This window comes from Syzygium oleosum, unplaced genomic scaffold (assembly GCF_021117445.2).
Source record: "Syzygium oleosum isolate NSW1041296 unplaced genomic scaffold, Sole_v2.1 Sole_v2.07, whole genome shotgun sequence".
Taxonomy (NCBI): Eukaryota; Viridiplantae; Streptophyta; class Magnoliopsida; order Myrtales; family Myrtaceae; genus Syzygium; species Syzygium oleosum.
The window spans coordinates 1,736,558-1,757,270 of record NW_026607491.1 but is presented as its reverse complement, the minus strand read 5'-3'; the positions used below and the strand labels follow the sequence as shown (position 1 = coordinate 1,757,270).

The window sequence follows — 20,713 nt, the reverse complement described above, 5'->3', positions numbered from 1 at the left end:
CAACTCTGGTCCATTTCCAACCAAGGTACTTATTCAATCTATGGACTGTACCATTTTAATTGCTGTTGGTTTTTTTTTTTTTTCATTTTCCTTTGAAAAAGTGAGAAATATTTGAAGGATGGCTCAAATGTGCATGACCGCACCTCTAAAAGCTTCGAAATTCACTATGATCGTCTTCAGCTTGGTCTTTGTATGTCACTACAACATGCCTCTCTCTATAGATCACTCATTGCAAGTTTGTTTGATCGACAGATTTAACCTTTGTACATGGGTGCACAGGTTTTTGTGTGGTAGGCTAGCGGTTGTTCTTTTTCATGGAGTAAATCTGCGAATTCTGTTTAAAATTTCATAAATAACAGTAAAAATTTGATCTTTTGGCGGTTCACGCAGTGTACTTCGAGCTCGAGGTAATAAAACAGAGACGTCGCATTTGCTCGCAAGTCTTCCAGACAAGAAAAATGTTAGTGGTCTTTGAACTCCCGGTGAAGCTTTAATCTTTCGAATTTTCTGTCCAATTCTGTTGTTTTACTTCTATGAATTTTTGGCCCTAATAGTTTGCAGTGTAGATCTAGGTTTCATGCTATTAATCTACATTTTTCGCTTCTGGCTCAACTACTTTATCGTGGCTATGTTTACTTAATAAAGATTTTGAAGTAGTGGGCTAATGATACGCAGTCTAGTTATCTGATATATATATATATGCTGAAATGGAACATTTTAATTGTCTTGTGACACTTAAAAATACCATAATGTCGTTGCGTTGCATGACACACCCACACCGTCTCTGAGTAATTCCATCCGTAGGGTTGTAATTAATGTTGTCGGTTTCATTTCAAACTTACTTAAAGTTTAACTTTCTGGGATTATCTCATAACTTGACTAGAGGGGTGGAAACGGCATTTCGAACCAAGTTGGAAATGTGTTAAGAAGATCATCTAGGATCGCGGACAATTACTTTCCTATATTTTTGGATTGGAAGAGGTGCCTAACACTTTTTCCGTTGCCAAACTAAATCTTACATTCCTGTTTAAAGCCCATGAGACTTTCTTCAGCTCCTTTATCTTCAGTTATATGTCCAGAAAGATAAGATCATGGCTTGAACACAATAATAAACAAGTACATATAGATCTTTCTCTGGCTTGTTTTCGTATCTTAAAGTACAAAAAATGCCAATTTTCTGCCTCCCTCTGATATAGTTCGCGCATCTAGCTGACTTGAACAGACACCGTATGGAAGCTCGTGATGAGAGCCAAGCCTGCTAGATATCTAACTTCTGAAAACTTCCCCTATTTCTGTTCCTCTCACAATGAGAATTGGTCGAATTGTTCCCTCAGATGTTTCTAATCCTCCTTCGTCTACCCTTGACATGAAAAAGGATGTTGCCAAACACTTGATCCTTATTAGAAGACTAACTTTTATGGGGAAATTTCTAAACTTCCAAACATGATATTTTGAAAGAGATCTAAATCGCATCAATGGATCCGTGTTTCCCACTCCATTTAGATGGAAAAGGTTCGGTCATTAACATCACCTACTACTGCCATATAAATCATAGAGTGGCCAAGTCCCTGATCTTAAAAGTTTGAGATTATAGAGAGAATACTTGTCTAAACTCAAATCCTCAAGCTCTAGCAGAGTTTCATCATGATTCAGATTTGTATACTAAAACTCCCTAAAATCATTTCGCAGTTGATAAATGCGGAACACGTAAGCCATAAATATCTTCTTCTTGAAAAGTCATGCACTTACCTCTTAATTTAGAGTGGATTCTAATGTATTCTGCTGGACTTGGCCAATACTCTACAACTCTCTTATGCTATTCTTTAAGGTAAGTCATGCTGAAATAGTGACTGGTATGAATCTGATATTGCATTTAGTTAATTTGTGTGACTTTTTGGCATTTCTCATCTTTGTACCTATGTTTTGTGTCTCGCATGTAAGCTGGATAAGATATTTAATGAGGATTTTATTAACGGTTTCGTCAGGATGCTTAACGTGTGTTGGAGAGGTAAGAACGTTTCTCCCCCTTTTTCATGTTAAATTTTTCTGTGCTCGCGTATAAGCTAGATAAGATATTTAATGAGGATCTGATTAATGGTTTCATCGAGATGCTTTGATAATTCAACCGAAGTGTGCCTCGTGTTTCAGAGAGCTTTAAGAATGAGAAGTTCTTCTGATATCTAATAGATAATAGTCATATCCGTACTCACATGGAAGCTCATTGATGCTGCGTTAAGTAAGAAACTGGTAGGTCTTCTTACATTCACATATCCTCCCGTATAATCTTGGCAATGGTTTAGAAAGAAGACGGAGGTTTTTCATGAAACTCTTCAACAGGGATTTCTTGAAGAAAAAATGAGCTTTCCGTTTTGACATTAAGCCCCGCAGTGCAATTAAAAAGAACAGAATGCTCCAAAGAAAATCAGTAAGCTGTCCTAGAGAAAACAAAGATATCGCTTGGACAATGTCTTTCCATTATGTCCTTAATCACCACAATGCATGTGTGTGTAAAGCTTGTAAATTGGCATGTCGTTATGCTATAGCTGGTGGATTTTGTGCTGTCGTGGTCTATATGAATATTAACTGTCATAAACTGTAAGTATCTTTGTTTATGTAGGCATTCCGCTTTAGTTATACTACTATAAGCGTTATTTTGTTCCGTCATATTGCTATAGTTGCCCTTACCCTTGAAGGAGGGCTTTATAACAGTGCCACAATTTACATCGTATGCATCACTTGATGTTTTCCATTATGCTAGGGAAAGTATACTTTTTTCCCTTGTAGTACTAACGTCTTTTACTTTTAGGATACTTAGATTCTATGTGTCAATTAGTCTTCTATCTCAACTCAATAAAATTATTCATTTATTTTCTAGACCTTTGGGCGTGAACTCTTTCCAATGACAAAGGACAACGGATGCAGCAAATATTCAGGACCGAGCTATTATATTCCCAGAACATATGATCCGAAGCGTGCCTATCCGTGGTTAACGAATGTAACTCATCTGGGAATGTCGAGCAACAAGAAACAAGCAATTGAAGCAGCCATCACCAGGCCAAATGTTTTTCTAAGGAGTGTTTATCCATTGGACAAAGCTAATGTGTCACTTGGTACCGATTCCAATTGTCCGTCTATTCCGGGGCAAGTTCAAGGCAGACTTGCTGCGAGGCCTTCGCCATTTCTGTACACGGCTAATGTGTCACCTGGTACCGATGGTATGAGCGCTGGAAGAAGGGATTTCAATGATTCATGTCAAGGTGATGCCCTAGCGAATTCTCACAATCCTGACGAAATCCTAAAGGCAAAAATCAATGACGTTCATGATTCAGAAAATGCCGTGCATACGCCGATAAGTAACTCTTTTAAAAAGGTCAGTGACGGAAGATTGTTGAGGACAACCAATGGTGAGGCGATAACACACAATCAGAACTCTGCCCAATTTTCGGGCACAACTGGTCAAGTGGGCACAGTTGAGGCAAATGCTCATCTTGCTTCAGAGAGCAATTCGAATCTGGGAGGTAACGCAAAAAAACAGAAAGCTTGCACAAGAGAGAAGCTAGCCGCGGCTAGTGAGCCTGGCCCTAACATATACCCGTTATCTAACCAGAGTCTGTTATCGACCGGAGTATTTGATGGGGCTCCAGTAAAGTACACTTCGTGGAGCGGTGATGTAAGTTCTTTCTCGTATGGTCATTTGCCCAGTCTCTTTAATGCTGTATTCTTCTTAATTTTTCTGGTTCTTAATTCGACACTTGATACATGGAGTTCTACAGATAATTCTTCATGGTGTCATAAAAGGGTCAAAGATTCTTTGCAGCTGCAACAAATGCAACAACTCTCAAGTAAGCAACTGACTGTACTTCGATTTATGTCTCTTTCTGTTCAACCGTAGGGTTGAAGAGGATAGTAAGAGTTGGGGATTTGTAAGGTAATTAACTTGTCTTCTATGTTGAACCGCGCAGTACATTAGCCCCTGCCAGTTTGAGCGCCATGCTGGAGGGAAGACCAAGAAGCCGTATTCTTGCATCTACTTGGAGAATGGCAAGAGCATCAACCAAGTTTGTCGGGAGCTAAGGACCACTCCCAAGGATATGCTTTTTCATCGGCTTCCGAAAATCGCTGGTTCCGCTTTTACTTGGCTGAGCTTTAACAATTACGAAGGTCAAGTCAATCCCGAATGCAAAAAAGCAAAATAATTTTATTTGGATGAAGTACTGCATAGATGCGAAAACTTTTGAGGGAAAACTTTGTTTCCTCACTGTGTTATATTAATATATGTGGATGTTTGTACTTAATTCGCTAGATTCAATTTGAAGTCCAAAACAACATAGAGAATTGCATGCCTAACCTCGTCTGCTCCAAAAAGGACAAAGGTGTTCGCCTATGCAAGCATCTTATGAATAAATTGTTTTCGACAAAGTTTCCCAAAGTTCTCCTGAGAAACTCTATCTCATCTTCACGGGAAAGAAATTGTAGCTCTCCAAATTCAATTTGACTAATTAAAAAACTACTCACATAACTGCACAAGAATTAAATGATTTAATGCTTTTAGTGCAACTTTCTGGTCATTATTACCATTTTGACCAATTCACATAATTTAACACTAATTATGAACATATCCCATAGAAATCAAATATAACTCACTATACATATGACATTAATTATAGAGTCGGATTATGTACTATATTTACGTCCACGAAAGGCTCGTAAGCATACCATGCATACCACCTCATTTTATTTTATTTTTGCCATATTTGAAGGGCAATCAAGTTTGGGCAAATCAAAGAAGCCAATAATTGCCCTGCAATAATTTTTTTTAAAAGTATTCGCCGATAATATAAATTTTAGAAACAATTATGAACATGTCCATTTGTGCTTCTCCGACCACTAGATGGCTATCGATGGATCGACTATAAAAAAAAGTAGCCGGCCCATCTCATATACAGGCTGAAAAAAATTCTATAAGATTTTTTTTAAAATAAATTTATTACTAAACCCCGTTCTAGAGATTTTGGATATTTAAAAGAAAAGGAAATCATAGGATCTTGACCCCACCTTTCAATTAATTAAATCATGAAATAGGTTTATTAATATAAATGATCTGTAATGAGTTCTATTAAAATCAGGGATATGCACAAGAAAACAAATAAAAAGAAACTAGATGATCCATCATATCATACGCTCTGTCTTATACGAAGCTAAATGTCGTTGATCCAATTATTCTTCCCTAGTATTGTGAAAATGCTGTGAATTCATAATCATGATGGTTATGAAATTTACTCTACCAGTAATCCAATAATACCATCTCAACATCCCACAAGGCATAGCACAAAAATATAGCATTCCAAAACACATCCAGACCTGCTTTGGGCTAAAGGCTATTGAAAATGCAAATTGCATTTCCTCATAGTTCTCCAAAAAAATTTGTCAAACGCTATTTGCATTTGCTCAAGGGACTTTGGGGTCCCAAAGCCCCTCGAGAATGGCTCTTATTAGCTGTAGAAGAAAACCAACAATTACAAGACTCGGAAACATGATGTGGCTAGGTTTATTAAAACATAAGAGTATAGTTACTCCGATGTATTACGAGAAATGCGAAGAAAACGGTGCTGTCACTTTTTGGAAAGTGACAATCTACTCTTGATTACAAAATCATTCCCAGGAAACAGGATGACTTGTTCATCAGGTTGCCATGAAGTTTTATTAAAGATTACGCTTAATTTTACCTAATCTTTTGCCTCGCTCTTTAGACTATGATACTTCATTTTCCATTGTGAAGTGTACTATCACTGTATATTTGAAGTCTGTCACATAGCTAGCAACATATTCGTATGACTTTTTAGCTCCTGAAAAGCTCATATACTAAATGCTAATGTGGGCATGATATAACCACTCAGTGTCAACTGTAGAGACTTATCTTATTTACTTTTCAAGCAATTTGGAATATTTTTTCATGGCGTGAAAACTCACATAAATCAATGTGTAATTCCCTATTTGCATAAATATCTTATTGGTCTTGTGGATCAGGTAAGACGCGGGTCAAAATTCGAACAGTGCAAATATGATTTTTCGTTTTAAGTTGATGGTGTAGAGAATTAAATGTGCCTGCACCCAATCTACTCTTTTAAATCAATTTTTACATCATGACCTTATTCTCATATAGTTACATGGAAACTCTCCCAGAAGATTATGGATCTTTGAGAAGAAAAAATTACATATCTACTCTCCTTGTTCACCTACTCCAACTTCTGCCTTTTTTTTCTCCCTCTTTCATGCATTTCTTCTTCTGCTTTTTTTGGTAGTCAATTAAAAACTGTATTTTGTTAAGTAGTTAGCAATCATCGACATGGTACAAAGCAGTAAGGAAATACAATTTGATTTTGACATGAAAATGGGATGTTTGTATTCGTGTTGATCCTTTGTGTGTAAAAAATAACGTGTAAATATATTTTTTGCATTTAGTTTAATTTTTTCCTCGTAGCGCAAAAATCGACAAAGTCTGTCCAGTAGTAGATGTAATTTTGTCCAAATCATGTTTGCTAATATGTTTATCTAGTGTCCTTCAAGTGATCTTGTATTTTCAAAGTTATCAAGTCGGACGATAATAATTCTTTTCCATGAAAAATAAGTAATCGAGGGTTTTGATGCGTAAGTTATAAATTTAAATATATGGTGTTTCTAATTTTTATAGGAGTGTAAAAGTAAAACAAAATGTTTATTTGGAAAAAAGAAACAGGACTATGTTTTCAAACAAGTGACACATTCTATCAAAGCACAAATTATTCCTGAACAACAAAGATAAAAATACGAATTATTTATTTATATTTATTTTTTCTTTTCTAGATACTTACTAAAAGAAATTCTACGATATAACTTAAAATTTTTTTAAAAAAAGTGATTAAAATCATTGTATATGCTATTTATTATTCTCATCGAGCCCTTGTCGAAAATCTTGTTGTTCAACACGAATCACATGATTGGTCTAGTGATAAATGGATTGTCCAATTTTCACGAGATCAGAACTTCGATTCACATCGTGAACGAATATTTGAATACTCGTTTTATGTTACCTAGCTGCGACATAACTCGTGTGAAGAGATTTCTTAATTGCCAATATCTTGGTGGAACAGCTGTGAAGAGTTTACTGATCTCGGACCTTTGGATCACGGGAATTGCGGAGTAGATATGGCACGAACCGAACCTTTCATGGCGGGTGTAAAACCCTTTTACGGTAATATGTCCAAAGGAGATTACTAGCACCAGTTACCCATCTCTGCCTTTTTATCTATCAAAGGAAAAATGACAAGGATGAGGTGCTGTTCAGAAGGGCCAACTTGATACTCTTCCCCAAGGATGTCATTATGCGCGAGTCGGTCTAAGTTTCGGGCCATTTCAGTCGGCTCATGTAGCATTGCTCCACTTAATGAAGGTTGAGTTAGCAAATGAACGGAAGGAATCTCATCTATTTCCTTGGCTGTGGTCCATGGGAATGGGGTACAGCAAGCAGAAGAGGGCATCAACACCATGACAGTATGTGATCGGAATGAACCCTTAAGATGTTGACATGGCCTAAGCCGATGTCGACAAATCGTCGTCGGAATTCATCGTTTCTTCGTATCGTCAAGATCTGGCATTGCATTAGCCCTGTCAATGGAAATCGCCACTGTAGGGATCAGTGAATGACACTTCGCTTCTATCCAACCGAAAAAAAATTGACAGTTCGCTTCTTAAAACAATTCCATGTGAACTGAAGATGGAGACAAGGAATTTTATGTGATACATCCGACCGACATTCAATCTTTTGGATCAGATGGTGTACGAACCGGGCGTGATTAGTGAATGTCATCGCGAATTCGAAACAGAAGAAATTCGATTGTACGCTCCTTCATTTCCACCCCAGTGAAGAAAACTTAGCGGCTATATTATACCATAAAGAGAATTAGCAGGTAAAGCTACTCGGCTAATCTTTTTTTCCGTAAATGGAAAAGAACAAAATGTCACAAACAGTACGTAAAAAACACGCGAGATTTTTGCCATGCCCACAAAATATAGAGGCAAGGGATAACAATAACGTAGGCAAAACAGACAAAAAAGAGAAGAGAAAAGGTGACATAACATCTGTGAGAACCTTGAACTCCACAGAGCACTGCTGATTCTCTCCCACGGTAAGAAAATTGCACTATGCTGCCGACTCACTTCAAAATGAAACAGTCTCTCTATATTATGGCGATGCCTATGACGCCCCACCATATTTGAATGAACCATCTTGACATTTTGGTCCACACTTATTCTACTATATGGGAAAAAAAATTAATGAAAAAGCCGCAATATATTCTCTCTCAAAGTGTAAAAAACCACCCAAGTCCCCGGTCAAGCCATTGTCCTGAACAGGGAGTGCCTCCACCGGTCAACCTTCATCCTCCGGTTCTTCTTACTGTCGCCATTTTTGGGCTTCAGCTGCCGGTCTGCCTCCATCTCAGACACTAGAGCAGACTGCAACCTCTTTAAATGTCCACTGCACTGCTTGTGCTCCAACAAGCTCCTGCCGATGCCGCTCTGCTTCTCGGCATCGAACTGTCTCTGGTAGGGCGAGTACCATTTCGCTTGTAAATATGCAAGAGATCTCCACGGAGGGAGTGGCATCGAGTTTTGTTTCAGCGAAAACTTACCAGCTTCAGCCATTACTTGGAGAAACTGACTGAGCCTGCTCAAAGAGCCCACATAGATCACGGGAAGTAACTTCAGTATTCTGTCGTATGACTCGACAGCTCTAGCAATCTCAAAGTGGCTCTGGAAGTCGATGTCTATGATCAACCGATCAGAGTTTCCAGAGCTGGTATTATTAACCACGTCAATGTATTCATGATCCCCTGCATCATATATCGTGTTACATAAGGAAATGCTGAAACAGTTGTACCAAATATAAAAAACAGTTGGCAACGCAAAGATAATGTACTGGCATATGCATTGATGAGCAGATAAAGATCAATCAACTACCTCCAGGGACCTTGCTGCCACCCTGCCATCTTGCTGAACAAACTGCCGCATCATATCCCGATTGTCTCAAAAGCTGAACCAGAGAAAATCTAATGCAGCTAGCAGTACACGGTCCTGACTTGACAAACTGAAGGTCTATCTCATTGATGGAGAGCACAAGAGAATGGACCACTGATTGCAAGTCACTCTCATACTGATCCAAGTTGCGCTTAGAGAACTGTGACAAAAAGGCATATTCGCATAATGTGAGAATCAACTCTAAAGCTTTTTTTTTACCTTACCAAAAAAAAAAAAACTCTAAAGCTTTTTGACTTTTTATGGTATAGGAAAACACCGGATAGCAAAAATAACAACAGATCAAACAGTAAGAAAGGAAAAATCCATCCTGCAAGTCAAACCAGTCTTACTCACGCCCCTTACTCTCAGATGGACTAAGATAATCTATTTTATATGCCCTCCCCAATCTCAGCTTAGCGAAATAGTTTTGTGTCTCACAATAAGAACTTTGATCCAAATGGAAAATTAGATCTTCTCATTCCCTAAGGACCAAAATTTTTCTTGATTATTCAAGGACATGATTAAGATGGTCTTCGATATGCACACAAGTTCCGGGCGAAGCTGACTCATATTTCAATGAATCAGTGTATGACCTACAGTGCTATTAACACGCTTTATTTCCAATTAAACCAATATGACACCACCTAAGAGTATCAGCTACTCCACCATGGTCAGCTCAAACTCCGATACAGCTGATTCCTTTTTCATCTATCCTACTCATTCCATCTGCAAAATTCATAATAACCCAACATCATACCACGCCAACTTTCTGGCAGTCAGATCCTCTTCCATCAATTGGTAGATTTGAATTATTCTGTCCAGGTCTGAATTGATCATCCTCATCCGCACTCTTTCCGTGCATGCTACCAATAGCATTTCATTTTGACTAGAGACACTCGAGGAGAAAGATACGACTTTAACGGGTAACTTAATATCACCTATCTCTGACAAATTGCTCACTCAATAATTTCATGACAGAAATTATTCATCTCCAAACTTCTATGAAAGGAGAAATTTTGTGTTTTTTGTATGGAATATTCAGTTTCCATGTCCACAATCTAATAAGTATCGAATAAAAAAGAACAGTCCGGTCATCTCTATTCATTTATTAACTTCCATAGTAATGACTTTTCATTTTTTAGTTGCCAAATCACTCCTTCGAATAAAAGGTATGTCTACCGAGCAAGCCACGCACCATCAGGCCATAAATTAAATATGCATTCCAGTAAATCAATTTAGGACAGCACCGGTAAAGGCAGTCTCACAAAAACATGTTAAAATAAGGTTGACAACTAATTTTTTAAATACCCACAGAAATAAAAACTCCCATTAATTAATCAACTGTGACTCAATACCCACAAAGCTGGACAGTAACATGACAGTTATTTAAGGTAGAGGTAAGCTTATAATCGCACTTCACAATCTGCAACAGAATTATTGATTATACTTCTCAGGGGAGTACCGGAGACAGATAGCAAAATCATCTAATTCAAGTTACCTAAGGGAAACTAGCAAAAATCCCATCCACGGAAATATGATATCATTGTCCAAGAGACCTAAGGTCCTTACAAGATCAAACAATTGTCTGCGGAAACAATTTATAATTCATCTCATGGGACCAAAACGAACTGCCGAATATTCAACACCATACAACCTCTGTATTCACTATATTCTAGCATCCCAGCATTTTCCACATCATCGATTGTAAGGACACCCAACAAAATGGCAAGTCCTAAAGGGCTCGAAAAGTATGATTGCCTCACTAGTTTTCCCCCAAGGACCATCCCAGACAAATAACACGGGGAATAAACTTTCACCAAATCAACTTCATTCCATAATAGAAAGATAGCAGTAGATACAACCACACCAAATTACCTACTTTCCATTAAGAGAAGCAGGGCTTAAATATTCTTCCCACGATCAACCTAACACCTAAAGTTGACCTGTAATTCCTCCAAATATTGAAAAATTCTACCAAATATAGGTGCATCAAAAAAACCACCAATTGGGTTCAGCTTTATCTATAGTCTCTGGACAAAATTACCCCGGCTTGACGCAGCAATTTTACGCACGAACTGATTTCACTTTCTGTCTTCCTCTTTCTGTTATTTTCCTTAATTGCTACAGAAGAAACTAAACCGCAGAAAACCCCTAGCCTTAACAAGCTGAAATTCCTTCCGAGCTTTCTATATCAACTTTAAAAAAAAATTGAAAACTTTACCCGTCGGCAGACATAAACACGATCGCGCGCGCATAAAGGCAAACCCAAACGCTCCAACGCGAAGGAGGCCGACGGACGATGAAGCAAGAACTTACCGCGATGCTCTCGGCGAGCTGGGCGAGATCGCAGAGCCCCGAGTCGCTGTCGCTGCTGCACCACGACTCGGCCCCGCCGCTCCCTCCGTTCTCCAGGAACTCGCCCACCATCACCGCCAGGTCGTGCTCGCTCTCGTGGCTAAAGCCTCCCCCGAGCTCCCCGATTCTCCTCGACAGGAGATTCTCCGTCATCGGCGCGCACACCGTGCAATCCATGACGTACGCGGACTCGCGAGGGCGATTCCAAAACCAAGCTCCGGTATCCCTCCGACACCCGACCCACCGTCAGAAACTCGCCGACGAACCCATACCGACGCTCCGAACGGATCCCGCAAAACCCTAAAGAACCCCAAATCGATTGAATTCGAACTCACGCCAACCCAGCCACGGCGGAGCCCAATTCGACCGCGGAGACCATCAAAACCGACCCCAAAAACCAAGAAATTCCACGCCGAAGGGCGAATTCTCGGTGGGGAAAAGCCCCGGGAAACCGATCGATTGGACGGGGAGCTCAATTCAGCTACGGGGAGCTCAATTCGAGAACCGGAGATCAAAAAAAAAAAAAGAGAGCGACCCAAGGAGAAAATTTCCGATTACAGATTCCGAAACTCGAATTCAGGAAAAACAACGCGAAACTTTCGACACCGACACCCGGCGATTCTCGAGTACCCTTTTCCCCCCGGGAATCCCACCTTCCGTCGATTTCGTCCCGAAAGAATTCGAATTCGAATTCGAATTCGATTTTGAGCTCGATCAAAAACAGAGAGAGAGAGAGAGAGATGGAGAGTCTCTGTCTTCTTCTTCTTCCTTTTATTATCTTTGAAGAAAGGCGGAAGCCAAAAGGCCCTCATATAAAAAAGTTTCGGGAGGGGGGGCGGAATGACGGTTGTGCCCCTCGAGATTAATCGGCTTGGGGCGAGCTTTCCGCGGGGGGTTAGGTTTGTTGCAAAGTTTTAACTCTCGGATAAAGGCGATTCGGCCTTCGAATTCGGACCGCATTTCCGGACAGGTTCGTTACGCGGGGGAAGGGGGTCCGGGTCGAGAATTCCTCGTCGCGGGCATATGCGAGAGGTGGTGCAGGGATTATTCCCGTCGGGAAAAATCTAGAAACCTTAGGAAGGATTTCTCGGCTCAAAATTCGCCCCTAACTGAATAACCCGCGATATGCGAAAAAGAAAGCACGATAAAAAAAAAATCAAAATCAAAATCAAAAATCAAAAATAAAAACAAATTGATGGAAAAAACCGATTTACCTAATAAAATTGTATCATGAGAATATATTCTACCATTACATGGGTGACATTCTAGAACGATATATATATATATATGGATGTATAATATATGTATATACATAACAAAAATAAATATTCTTTTTTTAGGGGCTTTCTTCCCTCTCTTTACTTTTTATATTCTCGAGAGAACTGATTCTAACAAAACATTTGTACAAGGACCGATATAAAAATGATCATATTCTAAAAAGTTCAATTGCAAATCAGTTTTTACGTGTTAGGATGAAGCAGCATAAATCAAAATGAGCACTCTTTTTACAAGGGATTTCTTCCCTCTGTACTCTTTTTTATGCCATCAACACCTAAAACTTATAAAACATCGGTACCGGGACAAACATTGAATTCGAATTCGAATTCGAATTCCCTCTTTACACTTTTTTTCAGTCTTTCGATTATGATACGACGCGTGGAAATGCAATTCCTAAAAAATCGAATTTGCCATGACGAGGAAAAAAAAAAGTATGAACGTATGCAACATGATATTTACGCGTGCGAGGATTTCATTTCCCCCATTAGCCTTCTCGCGAACGACGATGGTACGAGAGTGGGGCACGAGCGTAATTTCGCGGGACGATAGGCATTAAAGGAAACTTGGGGACCAAGTCAGGGAGGAGGATGAAGAGGAGCCAACTTAAATGGAACGGAAAGAGTTGCGAAAGTGACGTGCACTACACGGACGCTTCGTGTGACGTCACCCATTCATTTTCCCCATTATTTAAAAAAAAAAAATTTTGAGTTCGCGTTCCATTATTGAATTGAATGAATATATTAATAATAACAATAATCGGCTTTGGTTCCTTACCGCTAAAATAATTTGACTTCAATTTCGTTCGGGCACTTATCATCATTCATCCTCTCTCCTTTTGAATGAAAAAAAATTCAACCGTTCCATATTTATTTGGCCCCCCTTCTAAGGGCGCGCACGGAATCCATTCTGGAGTAGAAATTCTACTCCAGAATGCATTCCGGAACAAAAATGCGTTTGTTAAAAAATTTCCGGAATGCATTCTGGAGCAATTTTTACATTCTGGAATAAAAATACGTTTGTTAAAAATACTTGATTCCAGAATGCATTCTTGATTCCAGAATGCATTTTTTATTCCAGAATGAGTTTTAGGCAAGAAAAAAAGAAGCTACTTTTTGTAGCTTCTCTCTTCCAGAATGCATTCTCCCTATTTTCTCTCTTTTTCTCACTAATTTTTTTTAAGAAAATGCATAAAAATTGAAAAACTCCATAAAAATTCATAAAAATTTCCAGAAAATAAAAAAAAGTCAGATTTCGAGAAAATAGGAAATTTGGTGAATTTTTTTCAAAAATTTCAAAACTTCATAGAATGGCTTAGAATACCTTTGGGCACCCACTTTGAGTGAAATTTAATTTTTTTGAGGTGCCCAAAAAAATCAAAAAATCAAAATTTTCAAAACTTCACAAAATGGCTTAGAATACCTTTGTGCACCCACTTTGAGTGAAATTTATTTTTTTTGAGGTGCCCAAAAAAATCAAAAAATAAAGATAGATTTCTGTTCCAGAAATCAATTTCTGGAGCAGAATTAGTCATGTTTTACCAAACAGATTTCTCCTCCAAAAATCAATTTCTGGCAAGAATTTCGGTAATCAATTTCTAGCAAGAATTTGATTTCTGGAGCAAAATGGTTACCATTCGCGCCCTAATTAGTCAAGTCTACGTATTTTTTTTTAAATTTATCGGAATAAATCTTTATATTTCCATAATTTTTCTCGTCATGTTAATCCGGCATAGAATCCGACCAGATCTAGCTAGCGTGGTCATTGAACCACTCTTGACGTGGATAAATTTTTTTTTCCTTAGGTGGACATGCACAGATTGGCTGACATATTATCTTAATTGTGGTCCGGCATTGTTTGCATCGGCTGCCTTTTTTCCATGAGCGTCCACGCGGGACTCCGTATGTTTTATCCGCGTCGTATTTCGCATGGTTCGGCAATCACGTTGGGATGAGTATGGTCAGATTTGGTGTCAGAGGGACTCTAAATAGAAAATTTGTGAGAGTAGAAAGATTTGATCAGACAGATTAAAAGTATAAAACTTCGATTAGAATAGGCATGAGAGGAACCAAAAGTAGAATTTTTTCAAAAAGGAAATAGGATTTTGTTGTTTCACACCTAAATGAAAATGGTTAGTCATATTTAATGCACCGTCCTTCTCATGTTATGTGTAATCAACGTATTGAAAATGAAAATATTTTCTTATTCCGTTTGTTTCCCGAAAGACGAATAATTTGGAAAACCATTTCCAAAAGATAATCGCTCATGTTCGTTCATTTTTGTAATCGACAAATAATCAATTTTTAGTAAAACATTTAAAAGGTCAAAGAAAGGTGGCACTGTATCATCTTTTTATTATTTTTTTATGGACATAAAAAGTTTCCAAAAAAATTCAAATTGTTTAAAGGGTCAAAGAAAGGTGGCGCTGTATCATCTTTTTATTATTTTTTTATGGACACAAAAAGTTTGCAAAAGAGAAATTTCATAATTAGGCGATATTGACCCAAAGTTTAGCTTTCAACTTTTGACTGTTTACCTTTGCATCTTTTGACTCTTGACGTTGAAGACATTACTAGGTTCTGGGGACGCGGCATTTAGAGAAAGAACCGGTGAATGAAAGTTACAAGGAGAAAACACTTTCCTAAAAGTAATTGTTTACGAAAATAAATAAATAAATAAATAATTTTATCGTTCACGAAAATATTTATCAAGACAAGAGTCAATTTTTTTCTAGTTATATGTTACTAATCTCCTCGTAATCTTTAAAAACCCGAGACGGTCTTTCTCAATAAAATTGGAGGAAAAAGGAGATCACGTGTTGAAGTTGCACCAACCACGTGCATATTGACCTGGAAGTAACCGGTTGACGGGCTCGCGGAGCCTTCCATGAACCCTCTAGTTGGTTGGCTTCTGCATCGGTGCTTATGTTCAACTCAAAAAAACAGGAAGGAAGGAAGGAAGGAAGAAAGGAAATGGACGGTCTTGAACAAGGTTCCTTTCAACTGTTACAAATATATATATATATATATATATATAAGCATACTGAAAATTCTAAAACTTTTAAAAAGTATAATCAAGTCTTAAAATTTGTCACGAAAGCGCAATCGAGTCCTAAAACTTGTTAAATTAGTTCAATCAACTCGATTGCACTTTTCGCGACAAGTTTTAAAATTTCCGATTGGGAAAACGACACAAACGGTCCCTGAACTTTGGCTCAACGCGTAATACGGTCCCTGAAATTTTGATTTGTTCAATGCGGTCCTCGAACTTTAGCCTCATGTTCAATGTGGTCCATGAACTTTTAATCTGTTCAATGTCATCTCCGAATTTTTGGTACATGTTCAATTCAGTCCACGAATTGTATCTACATTGAATATTTTCATATAGTTTGGGAATTATATTAAACATGCATCAAAATTATAGGAATCAAGTTGATCAAAAAAGTGGTCGGACACGGTGGGGGAGGTCTCAGTCGATTGGACGGCGAGGACGCGCCTCACGCGGGGTGGGGGAGGGGTCGCGTGGGGCCCACTTCACAGCACCGCTTTTTGCTTTTTGCTTTTTACTTTTTTCATTTTTTCTGACTCGAACAGTGTGTGTCCTCCCATCCATCCTTTAGCCCCTCCCCCATCGTCACCACAATAAAGTGAAACGCGACAAATCCCACCCGATCAGAAGGAGAAACAAAAATTTTAAAAAATTAAAAAGTAGATTAAAATTAAAAAAATTTAGAAAAAAAAAAAACACGACAGCTCGCCAGGCGTTCCCCGAGGAAGACCCAACCGATCATGTTCGGCTCCCGGTTTCGTGTTCCTCGTTTTTGTCCATTTTTCCATTTTCCTCTCCCTTTTTCCACTGCTTAAGTAAACGGGGAGTCATTCCCCCCCACCCCAAAAAAAAAAAAAAGGGGGGGGGGTGGCGTGAAAAAAAAAAATAATGACATAAGTGGTTTCGAACTTTTAGCTCAATATACAACGGGATTTTTGATCTTTCAATTTACTCAATATGATCTGCGAACATTAATTCATTGTGCAATATGATCCCTGAATTTTTTATTTATTTAATATGATTCTTGCATATTTAAGTATAAGGATCATGTTGAAAAAATTGAAAATTTAGAAATCACATTATACATCGGACTAAAATATAGAAATTATATTAAATAAATTAAAATTTTATAAATTATTTATGTCATTTCTCTGATTAATAACGATTGCTTTTGGTCGGAAAAATTAATAATGACCGGAACGGTCCGCCAATTGAGACTTTTGGACTCCAGCTGGGCCTTGTTTGATTGAAGACGGGGTACCCGTGGGCCCCCCCCCCCCGGGACCATTTCGCCTTATCTTCAGGTCCCACATGGCGACGCGCCCTCCTTCAATCCAATCATCCAATCATCAGAAATTGGAATCTACGCGTACGATTAAATCATCGGACGTTTTTGATCAAATGAAAATTTATGAAGATTAATTTGTTTGTCTCTCTTTTAATCTATACGAAAGAATCTTTGCACAATTTACTAATTCGCGGGAATATACTGAACTTTTAGTATTCGAAAAATCATAAGTTACAACGGACATCCTGATCAAGCTGGTGATCAAAACCGAAAATCGTCATCGATATTACCAGGCACAATTCGTTTCTAAGTCCCATTTGGAGTTGAGGTTTAAACATATTATAGGCTAGGCTTTACTAATTTGGGGCCGAAATTATTTTTTTGTCGACTAGTTTTGTCAATTAATGACCAGAAATAAAATCTTACGATATTACCTATTTTAATAAATGGGATTGTTTAGTTAACTTTGATCTTACCTATGATCAATTTTTGCACATTCGGGATCATTTAGTTAACTTTGGATCGTGAGACCGTCAATTGCAAGATCTAAATCGGGATTTCAACAAACATAACTCTAATTGCGAAAGAATAAAATGGCGATTTAAAAGTGCCCATAAAAAAGGGTTAAAGTTCGTACTTCAAATCAACAGACACGTCCAGATTAGTATACATTATAAAAATTCCACAATAGTTATCATCCATAAATTTCCATTGCAGTATCTCTATTTAATATCCTTTTCATAAATAATTATTGTCTACACAAGTAATAGCCTCAGATTATTGTGCAATCTTTGTTTGGTTAGTTGCTTCGACATTTTTAACTCTAATCATTTTTTTTCATTACCCCATTTTCTAATCAAGATGTTCTCTCTTCATTTCCCAATTTTTTGACAAGACAAAACGAAAGAGAGCAAAAGAAGGGGGAAAGAGACAATGCAAGGGCAATTGCTTAGAATTGGGTTCCAATTATGAGCATTTTCCTCACATAATCAAGTTCATATACCTAAGCTTGTCATTTGTCAATCGTCTCGAGTCTTGACACAATGGTCAATGCCAAATAAAATAAAGTTCAGCCCCAAATGGACCGAGACAAGCAATTGGGTATCGTCCAAATAATTGTCCGCCAGACTTCTCCGCGTAATCAATCGGCATTATACAATTCGTCATGGCGCGAAATTAATGATACCGTTACCAACGAAGTCACTTTGATCAATCCCTGCCCGATTTCCCCCGAATCGCATCGACAGGACCGTCGAGACATCCCGTTAGGTTTCACTAAATCCTCGGCCTAACATTGCAATAAAAACCAAAATAAGAAGGCAACATCACAAAACGCTTAGCAAGAAGGGTAGGAGGAAGGGCTAAAGAGGTGCTTGAATTTTTATGACTAATTAGTGTATGATATTAAAACAGGTCTAGAACCTGACAGGTGGAGCCCATAGCAGCACAGCATGCACAATCATAATAATAAATAATGAAAGTGAATTATGCATAAATAATTATCCTCAAGAAGAACAATCACACGCCCCATGTCGGACATATGTATCATGGACCACACATTATGTGCCAAAACAAAAGGGTCGGGATCAACCATGTGATTTGGAACATATAAAAATCTCGACCTAGGACCAACCCACCAACCGTTCACGAAATTATTCGTGTAGGAGAATCCAATCATTGCGTAATTAATCGAAATAAACAATCGAGAACTCGTTCAACAGCGGGACATCCCCGGCAGCATTCCTTCCATGACGTGAGTATCTACTGTTGTCGCGATTTCTATTGGATAGTTATGATTTGATTTGGCCGTCGTTCATGAGGAACGTTAACAAACTAAATTAGTATACGGAAAAAAGGGTTAAAGAAGGAGTAAAGCACACATGGGTTTCTAAAAGAGCACAAATGTCCACCATTCCTTCTAAGTTTCTAGGGAGTGTCTAGGCTGATTCGACTGACAAATACTGCATTATTAGGGGACACAAGAGGGGACATGGATGTGTGGTTTTGGAGCTAAACATTTGACGACCACCGGAGAGGTGGGGGATGATGACAGACAGCCAAGATCCAGTGGAGCACACAACATCAATCACAACCCATGTCGGGACAAATGAATGGAGACAAAACTCCATTGCAACGATGACGATGTAAGCTTGGCTGGGATCGGTCGAGCTGAAAATCTTTCGTCAAAATCTGAAATGCTTGGCGGTGGTGGGTTGAAGGGTTCTTTCTTCCTTCCTTCCTTCCTTCTTTTGTGGGCCTAGCCAACTTTTGTTTGTGAATCATGAGGTAAAAAGTAAAGGCAACATGCAGAAAGGTCCAACAGTGGTTGACCCGACGACCCGGCGAAAGCTTTTTGGATAAGGTTTTCTTGACTTATTGCCTACAAATTGTCCCCACTCCCAAATAACAAAGCAATTCCACAAATCAAATGACAAGGGGGGGTAGTTCACATGGTTCCAAACTTTACATTAAGAAAGGAAGATGGGGAGGAAACTGGGGGGTGGTATACGTTAAATGTATGAGATGTCTTTTTCACGAGTGGGAGTGAGAGATGATCTTATCTACAGGGCACGAACAAGATGGGTGGGGACAAAGGAAAAGGATGCAGGAAGCATATTCTATTCCATGTCTAGGGGGGCTCTTCCGGGAATGGTGCGGTGCACCGGCTTCTTGTGAATATCCCCAACGGTCTCTTTCAAGATTGGTTTCTGGATGGCAAGGAGGTTTTTGGTGAAGCAGGAGCCAAGCATTTGGCGAGCATTCGATGTCGGTCGTGAATTGGAGTCTTATCATACCAATCCTGTGACCAAACCCAATTTGCGAATTCACAGGCGCGGACAGCTGTTGCTTTGTTTTCTTCTTCTGATTGCATTTTGGTTATTTAAAATACAAGTACCTTTGAGGAGGATATCGGCAGCTATGTGTACAGAAAACCTATTGGTTCTGTGGATTACTAAGCAAGATATCTCTAGGGAATATTACCCAATTAGTCATAAACTTATTATATGTATGCCAATTCAGTCCTAAACTTTTCAATTTTATCAATTGAGGCCTAAACCTGTGGAAAATTCTAATATAGTCTTTTCGGCCAATCTTCATTGGAAACTACTGGCGTGGCGGTGTGCCATATAGGACGGTCGGCAATGACTAGATTGTCACGTTAGCGATCTCTGGCAAAATTTTACTAGAAAAATTACATTAGAATTTCGCAGAAAGATTTATGACTAAATTGAAAAAATTAAAAATTTAAGACTAAATTGACTTCCGTACAATAAATTTAAGACTAATTGGACAATTTCCCCGATATATATATATATGTCATTTGAAGCTGGAGATACTTGCTGGAGAGAGTCATGTCACTAGTGATGATGACAAATGAACCGAGCTGCCCGTTGGCCCAACCCGACTGATTTAGGCCGTGTCATGGGCCGCCGGCATGGCGCGGATTGGCACCCCTAAGTGAGCTGTGGCCTCTATTGCAAAGAAAATTAACCATGTTCCAATATTTCAAATTAAAAGAAAACAAAGAACGAAAGAGACGTAGAAACATGGGCCTGCGGCCCAAAACAGTGGCTACAATAACCATAACCAAAGGAATTGAAGATCATAGTTTGGTATGCAAGAATGGGATCGTTACTTTTCGGTAATACTCGACAGTCTACAACAGCTCTAAGAAACCTTTGAGGGAGTGGA

General features: G+C 38.7%; 2 protein-coding genes across 2 annotated transcripts; one reads left to right on the top strand and one right to left on the bottom strand.

Moving 5' to 3' along the window:
* The first annotated feature begins 2,899 nt into the window (after positions 1 to 2,899).
* Positions 2,900 to 4,207, top strand: LOC130138581 (uncharacterized). The gene is made up of 4 exons (XM_056312994.1): positions 2,900 to 3,219; positions 3,457 to 3,670; positions 3,774 to 3,842; positions 3,963 to 4,207. Exons 1-4 carry the CDS (start codon positions 2,900 to 2,902, stop codon positions 4,194 to 4,196), a joined length of 837 nt encoding a protein of 278 aa, XP_056168969.1. The 3' UTR covers positions 4,197 to 4,207.
* A 3,732-nt stretch (positions 4,208 to 7,939) lies between these two features.
* LOC115682223 (uncharacterized) lies at positions 7,940 to 11,811 on the bottom strand. Its single transcript, XM_030606379.2, has 3 exons — positions 11,371 to 11,811; positions 8,998 to 9,214; positions 7,940 to 8,870 (listed from the first exon to the last, which is right to left on the bottom strand). Exons 1-3 carry the CDS (start codon positions 11,584 to 11,586, stop codon positions 8,371 to 8,373), a joined length of 933 nt encoding a protein of 310 aa, XP_030462239.1. The 5' UTR covers positions 11,587 to 11,811; the 3' UTR covers positions 7,940 to 8,370.
* Positions 11,812 to 20,713: the final 8,902 nt, after the last annotated feature.

What these genes read in the sequence shown, in the direction of transcription:
- LOC115682223 (XM_030606379.2), bottom strand. Translation starts at nt 11,586, where the DNA reads ATGGATTGCACGGTGTGCGCGCCGATGACGGAGAATCTCCTGTCGAGG. An exon ending in AGCTCGCCGAGAGCATCGCG is followed by an intron (nt 9,215 to 11,370) that starts GTAAGTTCTTGC and finishes TTTTTGTCACAG; the next exon opens with TTCTCTAAGCGCAACTTGGA. An exon ending in TGGCAGCAAGGTCCCTGGAG is followed by an intron (nt 8,871 to 8,997) that starts GTAGTTGATTGA and finishes TATATGATGCAG; the next exon opens with GGGATCATGAATACATTGAC.
- LOC130138581 (XM_056312994.1), top strand. Translation starts at nt 2,900, where the DNA reads ATGACAAAGGACAACGGATGCAGCAAATATTCAGGACCGAGCTATTAT. An exon ending in TCACCTGGTACCGATGGTAT is followed by an intron (nt 3,220 to 3,456) that starts GAGCGCTGGAAG and finishes GGGCACAACTGG; the next exon opens with TCAAGTGGGCACAGTTGAGG. An exon ending in ACACTTCGTGGAGCGGTGAT is followed by an intron (nt 3,671 to 3,773) that starts GTAAGTTCTTTC and finishes GGAGTTCTACAG; the next exon opens with ATAATTCTTCATGGTGTCAT.